At 46.7% G+C, this 12589-nt stretch overlaps 1 protein-coding gene across 1 annotated transcript in view; it reads left to right on the top strand.

Moving 5' to 3' along the window:
• Positions 1–12589, top strand: part of SNCB (synuclein beta) — a 27828-nt gene extending 15239 nt beyond the window's left edge. The window contains exons 3-6 of the mRNA XM_063123347.1: positions 6846–6887; positions 7435–7553; positions 11331–11420; positions 11799–12589. Of these exons, the coding sequence (XP_062979417.1) occupies positions 6846–6887; positions 7435–7553; positions 11331–11420; positions 11799–11831 (284 nt within the window). The 3' untranslated portion in view covers positions 11832–12589. The remainder of the gene's footprint in view (positions 1–6845; positions 6888–7434; positions 7554–11330; positions 11421–11798) is intronic.

Raw genomic sequence — 12589 nt, 5'->3', positions numbered from 1 at the left:
AACTCCAAGGTGTCATCCCAAGTGGGCTCCCATCCGGATACTAACCAGACTTAAACCTGCTTAGCTTCAGCCAGAACCTGTGCCCAAAAACTATGTCATGAGTTACAAAACAAATTGGAGGGAGAAAGTAATGGATGCGGTTCCATCTCTTATTCCTAGTGACGTCACAGGCCCTGTCCCATAGGTGTCTGTGACAGCTCAAGCAACCACATTCCACACTTCGCTCACAATTGCAATTTCTATTCTGGAGTGGGTGGGGTGGTGAATCATACTTTTCTGGGTTAGGTGTTAGAAGAATACAATATACTTTCCACAGAATTACTACACTGAAGAAAAAAATATGAGGTCCCTGTCCCACAGGAGTAATATCTGTGCATTGATTGTGTACAAGCACACTCATCAAAGATCTGCAAAGGCCCCAGTTTCAGCCGTGAGGTGCACAGAACCGTTAGCCCAGATTTATCCACTAGGGGGCCTTTTATACCATATCAGATGAGTTCTGGGCCCAGGATGTTGGTTCCTCCATCAAAAGGGTAAACAGCTCCACCTCTCAGTATCTGCTGTAAAGTCATAGTAAGGAGGATGCTTTCTGCAGCAGTCTGTCTGGAACACCTTTTGGCTACCAACATCTTGCATGACAAGTGGGCATGGTTGCCACTAGCTATGTTCCTTGAGATCCCCAGCCTCACTTGATTTGGATTTTGTCTTGTTGGAGTTTCTGGCCTTACCTCAGGATCAGTTGTGATGCAGACATCTGCACGTGGCATGAGTGGTTCCATTTGTAAACACCCAGCTTCACCACTGGGATGATGTTTCAGAGCTGCCTTCCCCAACGTAGTGCCTTCCAAATGTGTTGAACTATCATCCCCAGCCAACATGGCTATTGGATGAGGGAGTTGTAGAATGTACTGCAGAATTGGGTATGACCAAATACATACATACATACATACATACATTATGTACATACATACATACGAACCTTATCAGTCAGCAGAATGTTGCCCCTGACTTCAGCTGGACGAGGACTTTTATTCCATATCTCTTGCACAACAGCAACTACTATTTATTAATTTTAATGTGGAGCCCAATGCTGGCACATAATGCTGTTACATTGTTCTGGCCAGTGCTCAGATAGGAAATTGCCTGAGAATTCAATGTAAGCTGCTCCGAGCTTCCTAAGGAAGAGCAGTGTGGTGTAGTGGCTAAAGTGTTGGACTGGGAGTCGGGAGATCTAGTCCCCACTCAGCCATGAAAGCTCACTAGGTGACTTTGGGCCAGTCGCAGACTCTCAGCCCAACCTACCTCACAGGGTGGTGGTGGTTGTGAGGATAAAATGGAGAGGAGCAGGAGGATTATGTGCATCATCTTGGTTTCCTTGGAGGAAAAAAGGCAGGATGTAAATGCAATAAATGAGTGAATAAAATAAAGGCGAAATGAAGCAGCTGCCATTCTTCCAGGTTTCATTATCTCTTTAGTTGGACATCATAGACCACTCTGTACATCATGCTTTTTAGGTATATGCCTAAGTGCCCCCACCCTGCCCAAGTACACATGTAAAAAGGCAACATGTGAATGCGACAGAGAGGCATTTGGAAGGCATGTATTGGACAGTCATGTTTGTCAGAACAATGATTTGACTGGCTTCCTGTTAATTGGTCACTCAATTATGGTCACTCCATTGCAAACCCAGAAATGGTGGGGTTCTGGAGGATTTAAATGGTTGATTACAACATACAGCACAGTCCTTTGGCTTGGAATGAACCTGCTGGTTGAGAGTCAACTCTTGTTTCAGCTCCAGCGCAAGACCTTGACATACTGCTGTGATAGTTGCCTAGCTTTGCAGCTAGAACGCTGTAGGGCCGTGCATCTTTGCATTTCAGCGACCAATCATCTGTCCTTCTGTGTAAATAAGTCTCTTTGACAACCACTGTAATATGTTTATATAGTGCCAAGATATGCTAAGCAGCTTTTAGCCCCACATGTTTAGAACCAGGGACACTTTCCTTCCCAAATCTGCTGCCTACTGCTCTCTCACACTACTCTAGATTAGATTTCTAGCTTCCTTTTTGGCCCCATCTCTTGACTAGCTCTCAGGATTGTCTGACCAGAGGGGCTAGACCCTGAGAGACTTGGGCCTTTGCTAGATGAGCGGTTAGCCCGGTGCGAGGCCTGGGCTCGTCCCTGTGCGTCCAGATGACGCACAGGGGATCCTGGTCTGAGGCAGGAGTCAAACCTCCCTGGCCCTGGGGTAACTGGCACCACTTGTGGCCCAGTATTTTCTGCGGTCTCGGGCTGAGCCCGAGACTGTGGGCATGTAGCCTGTTCCACTGCTTTTCCCAGCTACTGCATTTACTCACGAGTAGCTGGGAAAAGCAGCAGATGGCGCGCAATGCTCCACAGGAGCGCTGCGGCCATCAGAGCAGGGTGGGGAGATGGGGGGGAATCGGAGCCGGGAGGGGATGGGGGGAATTGGAATCAAGGGGGATTGGGGGGGAATCGGAGCCAGGGGGGATGGGAGAGAATTGGAGCCGGGGTGGGTGGGTGGGAAACGGAGATCGCGGGCGGGGGATCACGTGTGTGTGTGTGGGAAACGGAGCTTGCGGGCGGGGGAACAGAGGTCGTGGCCGGGTGGGGGGGACCGAGATCGCGGGGGGAGGGGAAACCGAGATCGCGGGCGGAGGGGAAACGGAGCCAGGAGGAGATGGGGGACATAGGAACCAGAGCGGGGGGACATCGGAGCCAGGGGGAGCGGGGAACCCCTTTTTTAAAAAAAAACACCTTACCTTTATCATTGGTGCACTCCTGCGCACATGGCCCTTTAAAACTAAAAAAAATGGCAGACGTGACGGGTCCTTCCTGCAGCCCGTCGCGTCTTATGTGTAGACAGGCGCGACGGCCCACGCTACTTGTAGCACGGGCTCACCCCTCCTCTTGCACGGATTCCATGGTAGGTCCAGCAAAGCCCTTGATCTGAGGTGGGGAGGAGGAAATGGATGGTTCTCCAGATCTTACTGGACTGCAATTTCCATCATCCATTGCCAGCAGAGCCAAAAGTGTGGGATGATGGGAGTGGCAGTCCAACAACATTCGGAGGGCCGCATGTTCTGCACCCTAATCTAAGGGGCAAGCTGCATGTTGCACATATATGTGTCCATTTAAACCCTGACAGCAATTTCCTGTAAGGAAAACGAACTTTGGGAATGGGTGCTTGGAAGGGAGGAAGCTGGGAGGGAGTACTTCAGTTTTGTACACACCTACCACTTTTCTATTGCAATACCCACCCACCCAAACTTCCCCATCTATATGAAAATATAAATTAACTGTTTCATAGGATAGGGAGTGCCATTTAGTTTGAATACTCTAAATCCCACAGCACCTAGCAATAGTACACAACATACTAGAAATGGGTGCAGAGAGACACCTGCCACAGATCTTCCATCTTGAGAGTCTAAGGCTGCAATCCTATATATAAATCCCAGAAGCAGGTGGAGAGTCCAAAAGGGGCAGGGTTTGAGTTCCAAAACAACAAATCAGGATCAGAGGGGGTCAAAGTCAAGTGGAAGGGCAAAGTTAATTTGTATTTACGCTATTTTAACTTATTGTAAGCTGCATTGTGAAGGGGGTTTGCCTGGAAAAGAAGGATATACTTGCCTAAATGTAAATGTAGCCAAGCAGAGGACAAGATCCAAGTCGACAATGAGGAAGCAAGAGCTACACAGCCTCCTCACCCTAGAGATTAGTTGCTCAGACTCAGGAGCCAGTTCCCAGTAGCGCTGTGAAGGCCCAGGAAGAAAACCTAGGCCGGATCGACACTACTGCTTTAAAGCGCTTTATAACAGTTATAAAGTGCTTTAACTGCTTTAAAGCGCTATAAAACTGTTATAAAGCGCTTTAAAGCAATAGTGTCGATCCGGCCCCAGAAACATTCTGGGACACACACTCCCCTCCCTGATGCCACTGCTTTCTGTTTTGATTCGTTTTTCACCATGGATCTTTTGTTTGTTTTCTTTTGAAACACTGAATGTTTTTTTTTATTATGAAATATTTTATTTTACAGTGACAAGTAAAATATATAAGATAAGGTGTTCATATATTGCTACCCAGTTTTTACTCTTCCCAAAATGATTTCTAAAAACTACACAATAGTAAGACAAAGACTAGAGATGTAACATTTCTGGAAATGTTGTAGTTATGGGGGGAAATGGTTTCTTAATCTTCTCTGTAAGATTCCCAGCATAGTTATTTCCTCTATCCCTTACTAAAATTATTTAGCTAATGAATCTTTTACTGAAAGACATTCAGGGAGGTTCCACATCATGCAAATTTCCCAACATGTGACTAGCGATACCATATAATATGTGAAGAAAATGTGCATTCTTGACCATTTGTGTTCTATTCTAGAGTCCTTTGTTTTCTAGGCTTGTTCCGGTTAGATGCTTTGAACGTAGTTTTAAAACCCACATGAGAGAAACACTGTCACCACATGTGATGGCAATGTGTGTCAAATATCCCACCTATGTTTCTTTCTATGGAACTCATGGTCACAGTTTTTAATAAAGTTCCCAATTAGAACTCACCATTAGGGAATGCTACCTCAACTATACAATCTTTAACCACTGCCACCAAAATAAAGCCACGGTAAAAGCAAGGGGTGGGGAAAGTCAGTGGTCTGTCTCCTATGACATATGCATGGATTGACATCACCTCTAGAGACAAACGTTCAAAATGAACAATTAAGATGTTTATTATGGGGAAATATTTACAAAAGGGAATAAAATGTCACTCTTCAAATAGGTTGAGATTGCTTTAAGTTTCTTAATTAAATATGCTTGATTATTCCTAATAGGTAAGAGAGTCTTCCCCAGTTAAATAAGCTCTCAAAGCTTTTCCTTCAGATCAGCGTTCCTTAAATTCCATCCCAACCAATTCCTCACAAACAGGAACAGATGACGTATCTTCCTCTGCTTCCAGTTCTTCATGCTTTTTCTGGCTACTAGAATGGTTTAGGTATCTCAGGGACTACTTGCTGTGTTCCCTCGGATCAGACAAAATATAGAAACCTAAAATATGACATTTATATCTTGGTTTGCTCATAAAGTTATCATGTTTGGTATCTTAAATGCAAAAGTATAGTTTATTCAGACAGTAATAACAAATTTAGCTAATTTGTTTTTAATTTTTTAAAAATGTATATGAGCAAACCACATTAAGCATAATACATCTGGACTTAGATCCAGATTCTTCATTCTGCCTGTGGAAGGACATTTTTTGCAGAATGAGGATTCCAGATCCTTATCCCTCCCCTGCAGCCCCCACCCCATACATCCTCCAAATCTGCTCCAGAGGGGTTCCTCAACCATTAGAGCAGATTTGGAGGGTGCATTAGGAGCTGCAGCAGGGAGGAGAGGACACAGAAGTCCCGTTCTGCAAACGGTGTTCTGCTGGCACAACGAAGGATCTGAAACCAACCTTTTATGTTCCTAAAGTAACAACGTATCTTTAGAGCTGTAAAGAGTAAAAACATTACATATTTTTCAATTTTCCCCAACATTTCTGGGTTCCAGACCCAAAAAACTGCCTTTTTCTTTCCATGGCGTTAATACTTCTGGCCATTTCTAGTTCTGTGTCCTGGGCTGTATAGAGCTCGGTAAGCTAAGATTGGTCCTTACAGTTCAAGCAGGCTTGTATGGCAGCCTAGATGGTGAAATTGAAGCCCATCCTTCAGTCTACCTAATTTGCAGTAGAGCAGGGGTGGTACTGGAATGTGACACGACACCTTCACTGGGAGGGGTATCACTTCTAGACAGATACACACCTGCACATTACAATGGTCAGAAACAAAGGAGGACTGGGCTCCTTTACCTTTAAGAGAGAATTTTCAGTAGGTGGAGCATTTTGGACCTTGTGCGACAAGTTGCATCTGCCACAGTTCCTTCTCTTCATCTTTGAACAGTACAGGAGCCCTGCCCTCCTTTGCTTTTGATCACCCGACATATTAGTGTGCCTTATCTTTCAGTTAATCTTTACTGGTGACTTAAGGGTTTACGAAACCCATTTTATTTTCATCAGTTAACATGTCTGTGATAAATCCTGAGGTGCCAGCTTTGTTTCAGTATCTGTGTACATATCTGGATTCATTCAGACACCTTTGATGTGCCTTTTGACTCCACACCATCCTTTTCCCATCTCTTCCCTGTCCCTTGTTTCTTGGTGGTTTTACAGATCACAGGAACTGCTCCTGTTCAAATGGGCCTCATAGCAATGCAAGCCTAGACGTCATCGCCAAGGGAAGTCAGTTCAACCTCATTTGGCCAGAGGTGCTTGAAATAGCACATCCAGCCTCAAGCTGCTGCCCACAGAGAAAACAATAAGCAGTCTGTGAATTGGAGAACTTCCATCGATTTGAGGCCTGTGGGTCCCTGTTGTCCCTGGGAGCCTGCATAGGTCCAGTTCCTCAGGTGTTCCTGTGGCATAGTCACACGACCTGATACCTCCACACACACCCTTTGCCCCTCCCGAATGCTTCTCTTCCTGAAGGCCTCATGTCTAGAATTTTCTCCCCTAATCCTTGATAAGGCAACTTGAATAGGATTGATCAGACTGAACAGGATGGATAAAAGATGAGATACATGAAGAAGCACCACATCACATCATTTTTTATCCTACAGGAAAACTATCTCCCTGAGAGGAGTCTGTGACTGGGACAGGGAAATGTGACTGGGACTTCAGGGCATTGGCTAAGTTACCATTCCTTATCCTGTTGGCTGTTGCTGTGCACATTCCCCCCCTCCCAGAAATAGCACATGTCTGGCTCTTTTAATTATTCATCCTTTCTTTCCCTTTAGGAAGCATAACTCGGGAAGGCGTTGCACAAGGTGTGGCCTCAGGTACTGGCTGTTTGTTGGATTCCACATACACACACCCCCTGTGGATTGGCTTTGTCTGGTCAGTGAGTGGGTGGCTAAAGAGATCACAGGCTAATAGGTCAGTGATGTCATTAAAGCCTCTTATGTAACTGGACCCAGGACAAAGCTTTCAGCTGCTTCTCATATGCCTGCAGAGCCAGCTGAAGGGATTGGCTAAGATACAACCTCAGCTTTCATGGGAGGCGGGCATAGGAACCTGAATGGTTTGGTGAACTTGAGCCAGCAAAGTACTGAGGTGGGGAAAGAAATGGGCTTTCCTAAATGCATAGTGAATAGATGAAGCAGTGTCAAGCCCAGAGAAGGGGTATTGCATGGAACACATAGGTAGATAGCAGAAGATGTCTATATGATCCATCTGCCTACTGCAATAGTCACTACAGCCTTCCAGATGTCAAGAGCCTTGGCCCCTCATACAGGGTGTGAAAGGCCACATAGTGTGAAGACTGTATAAAGAGCTAATTACATGGCCTCGTAAAGTCTGTTGGTTTCCCTCTCCTGGTGTTCATAGTTGCTGAGAAGACGAAGGAGCAGGCATCCCAGCTGGGTGGAGCTGTCTTCTCTGGGGCTGGCAATATCGCAGCTGCTACAGGCCTGGTCAAAAAAGATGAATTCCCAACTGACCTAAAGGTGAGCATCCCACAGCCTTCAGGTCTGCTATTAACGGTCTGCAGCCAGTGGCAATACGAATCTCTCATCAAAACAAAGGGCAGCAGATCCCTAGAATCTCTTGGGGAAATGAGAACAAGTGGAATCTGGGATTGGTGCAAGGTCCTGCTTGCCTAGGTTCATCACACAAAACAGAATCTTGGCCACAGTATTGGGTTTGCTGTACCCTGTCCTTGGCAGAACACAAGTGCATTTGGGTGAGCAGTGAAAGAGGAACAGCAATAAGCTTGTGTGACAGGGATATGAGAGTGTCCAGGTTGCCAGTCATTCTGACATCTGTCAGACTGAGAGTACAAATCGTGTGGGCAGGAACAGGCATGCCTGTGCACGAGAACAACATCCATGCCTGAGAAAGTGTGTGCCATGTACCATACAATAACACGTGTGCCATGTACCATACAATAACGCAATGCAAGCATGTATGTACATGCCAATAATTGTGTACATTCAAATGGTGTCTTTAATCGTTTATGTCAGCATCACACATTAATGGGGCTTCCTGTGTTTTGTCTTTGCAGTACATTTGTGCTGGCATGTGCTCAGACGCATGCCTACGTGCACGGTTGTCAGCGAATGTGTTTTGCACAGTTGGGTGGGTGGGCAGGCGGCATGCACTGAAACGGTCTGGAAGCTGCAGGGCTGGTCGATCTGAGGAAGGTCTCTTGAATCTTGCAGCCAAGCTGCCACCGAGCCGTTTGCTTCCAGCTTAGCTTAAAATAGCAACAGCTGAAGAAGAAATGAGGCCAGCGCAGCCGGGCAGGAGCAGGCGCTCTTTTCTACTCAGCATGGGGGAAGGGTACTCTGAAGTGGTATCCCCCTCCTCCCCTGCCTTTGGCAGCTCCTGTTCTGGGATGGGCAGGGGACTGGATGTTCTGTGCCAATCACAACTCACTCCTCTGTCAAGCTAAAGAGGGGCTGAGAGACCAGCAACAAAGAACCCAAGGGTTATAGATCCACCAGCCATAGCCTCAGCAGACCTTTGCAATGGAATTGGAGACATGGAAATAAAATAGCTGAGTATGTAAGTCCTCCCTGAATTATCTAAACATGGGTAAGCCAAGTCATCAGACAGATCACCCCTATTACCTCAAGGGCATTCCTGTGCATGGAACAGAAAAGCTCAGAAAACTCTGGGTCCCCCTTCCCACATGTCAATACTAAGTCAGGACTATTTGTAGCTTCCCAGCTATTCCCAGCCAGTTGTCTCTTAAATTCCTCCATCCCACCCCACCAATCAAGAATTGCAACTGTGGCACATACTCAATGACTTAGGAAGCTCTCCAATATTAATAAATAACTGTTTATTCCCAGGTTCTGCTCAGGTAGTGTCACCTCCACTAATCCCTCTTTGCCATATCCCCATGGCTGGGCTAGGAGCACACTTGGGCTTTATAAATCCAGACTCAGTAGGCAAGGTTGAGAATGGAGCCCACCATGAGAAGAGCCTTCAGTGTTGTCGCCCCCTTCCTATGGAATTCCCTGCCTTTGGAGTTCAGACAGGCGCCAACATTGTGTTTTTTCCGCCCAGCCCAAGGCAGGTCGCCACCTGAAACAGGGATCAGCTGACATTGCCTCCCTCTCGATCGATCTGCCTGCCTGCTTGCTCACTTTTTGCCCTTCAGCTGGCTTAGTGTTCTTTGCACATGCACATGCTTTCCCAGCATGCTCCCTGTAAAGTGTTTCCACCTTCAGGAGCCATGCGGCACCTATGCATCAGGCCAAGTATCACGAGATGTCCTGGAACTTCATGCAGGCATTGCATGGCTCCTGAAGGTGGAAATACTGTACAGGCAGCATGCTGGGAAGGCGTGTGCATGTGCGAAGAATAGTAAGCCAGCTGGCAGGCAGGCCCAAAAAGCAGAGGAGTGGAATGGGAGGAGAGGCATGGTGCAGTACGCGAGGAAGCTAACAAGTAGCTGCTTCTTGGACCTGCTGGCTGCCTGCATGACTGACTGGCTAGCTAGCCAGCCTGCCATGCAGGTGGCCAGCAGGACCAAGAAGTGGTAGACCCTTTGAAGGGGAATAGCATCACTCTTCCCATACTCCACCACCTGTTGTTCCTGCTTCCTCTTACTTCATGGTAGAGCTGGCTAGTGTTTCCAGTTCGGTTCCAGGAAGCATTTCTTAAATGACCAGCCACGTTCTTATTGGCATTGTTTTTAATAATTTTTAATATGGTGTTTTATTCTTTTTATTTTTGTACAGTTGTGCCTTTGTTGTTGTTGTTGTTGTCTGTTCCGGAACCAGTATAGATATGGAGCAGTGTATGAATGTGTAAATAAATAAAAATAAATAAGGCATCATGGGGAAGGAATCTCTAAGATCACACCACGGGATTCACCAGATATTTAAAATGGCATTTGATTATTTCAGGCAAAAAAGCAGGGTTTACAGGGGGAAAACAAGGCTCAAGAGACAACATATACTCGAGAAATACAGAAACTTGCTGCAATCCCCTAGCTACACTGACTCTTAACTCTGGGGTCATTTAAAGGCTGCCACAATGAGATGTGGGTGACACAGGTGGGCTTAGATCACACACCCCTCCACAAACTGGCCTTCTCTCAGGCTGTCTACGCCCAACTGACAAATCCCAACAGTCAGTGAGGCTGTGCTCTCTCCTCCTCCCTTCTCTGATTTTATCATGGAGGAGGGGCCTCTCTCTTGACAGGCAGCTCCTCAGGCCCACCTCTAAGCTTGCTTGATCACTTTTTACAGCAAAGCTAACATAAGGCTATTTTATACCTGGCAGCTGAAAGTTGGGGATGAGCTACTTTTGTAGCAGTTGCTATTTATGCCCTGTATCTAAAGTAGAAAATCAACACTGAAATGCAGGAACCTACTGTCCCAAACAGATCCTATCCCAGGGCCCCTCTAAAGAATGGGACCTTATTTAGCACAGACCTTCCTGTCAGAGCAATTTCACAGGTTGGCCCTTGAAGGTAGCTTGGTGGCCACGACCTCAAGAACGAGGCTGGAGTTTCCATTGAGACATTCTAGAAAGGTTCCAGCATACTCATGTGGCAGCAAAAGGCATAGTGTAGTCTGAATCCAATCTATAAACCTGTCTGGCCTCTGCCAACATGGCCTGCCTCCTTCCTTATATGTAAACATTTGCGACAGGTCTCAGAAATCTAGGAGAAACAAAGGACTCGTGGAGCCATGGAGGTTGTCAAGCACAGTACCTGTACTGGAAAGGGGGACTCAGGAGCAATGTTGGATCACTCCTGGGAGTTGATACAAGTTGTGAGAATATCTCAGGCATGATATAGGAAGAGGCTGCAGACTGGAATTCAGGATTATCACAGCAATAGGGTGGGTATTAGCAAGGGCTAAATCCTGTCCACTTTGTATTATCTAGTCATTTGCCTGCCCCAAAGGAAGAGGCTGTGACCACGTAACTACCTGTTCCAGGGGAGTCGTGGAAACCTGGCCCTCTACCAACCCCCTCCTTCTTCTCCTAGTAGCCCTGTTGTATAACTAATTGATGACATCATATTCTCACCCTACCCACCCCTATTCCCCAGGGCTCAGTGCTATCACCAACCTGATTAAATGTTTTCCAAAATGGGACTAAAAAAAGTGTGTAACATATACATCCTACATAACTTTTACATAGATCCCTGAGCTCCAACAGTACCCAAGGACAGTTGATTATGGCTATGCTGGGGCTTTCAGAGGGTATATATTGGGAGGGTGCTGTCAGCAATGAGTAATATGCACTTCTGTCTTTGGCAGCCTGAGGAGGTTGGTCAGGAAGCTGTGGAGGAGCCACTGATAGAGCCAATGTTGGAACCTGAGGGTGAGAACTATGAAGAACCACCACAGGTGAGTGGAGGTGAATTAGAGCAATCTGATGAGGAAATGGGAGTGGGGGAATTCTGGGAAACAAAGTATATTAACCTTCCATCAGTCCCCCGAGGGACAGATTCACATATCCCATCAACTGGTGATCCAAGCTGCACTTGCAAGCAGTAGGTGGGGAAGGGACATGGTTCAAGTGGTAGAGCATATCCTTTACATGCAAAAGGTCCCATGTTTAATCTTTGGCATCTCCCACTAGAATAGAATGAGTGAGCCTGGAAGCTCTGCCTCAGATAAGCTTGTCCAGGTGTCCCCTGCCTGGCCATTGCCCAACTCCAATGCTGCATTATTTTGGCCCATGCCCTTCCTTCATCTCATGAAAGAAAATTTGTTTCTTTTTAGGAGGAATATCAGGAATACGAGCCGGAAGCATAATGGCCATCCCTGTTCCCGACACTTCCACCAGCAGCACAATAACAATAATGACCCTCCCCTTCCCAATACTCATCCACCTCTCCAAAGGAAGATCTTGATGCTGATGGCGACGGAGAGGAGCTCCCACACCCCCATCTTGTCATGAGTTCTTCCTCCAGTTCTGCTCCAAGGGACCTCATCGGGATCTGTGTTTTATGTATCGTGGTCTTTAGCGTTAAGAGAAACCAAGAATTCTGAAGACAAACCCTGACCGCAGCGGTTTGTGTATGTGCGCGCATTTGTGAGCCCGGTCTTACTGCCCTGTTTCCCTCCCAGCGCAGTAAGACCAGGCTTCCCTGTGTCTGTAAGAAGCATGTTGTATCTTCTCCGTTTTTAAGCAGAGCATCCCATCACCTCGGCTGGGACCCTGCGCTGGCCCTGCTGTACATTTGCTTGCACGTGAATCACGCCAACTCCGCTCCATTACCATTGGTGGAACTTTTTTTTATATCTTTGAATGGATTGTTTACGCCTTTGTGACCTCTCCCTTTCCTGACCCCTCTGGTCTTGTAACAGAGACTCCCTGATTTTGCAGTGCAGAAGTTGTGTCTGTGTATCCCAAACAAAAGGAGTACCCTCCCTTTCCTGTCCCCAGCGCTCTGTGTTGTGACTGTGGCATGGATATATACCTCCCACTGTCGCTGTGTGTGCAATCCTGGGGCAGCTGCCAGTGACACAGCTGCCCCTCTGTCCATGAATAAAGCCAACTCTTGTCTGTA

This window comes from Elgaria multicarinata, chromosome 3, assembly GCF_023053635.1.
Source record: "Elgaria multicarinata webbii isolate HBS135686 ecotype San Diego chromosome 3, rElgMul1.1.pri, whole genome shotgun sequence".
Taxonomy (NCBI): Eukaryota; Metazoa; Chordata; class Lepidosauria; order Squamata; family Anguidae; genus Elgaria; species Elgaria multicarinata.
Note: the sequence above shows the minus strand (reverse complement) of the source record. Positions and strands in the feature narration are given on the sequence as shown.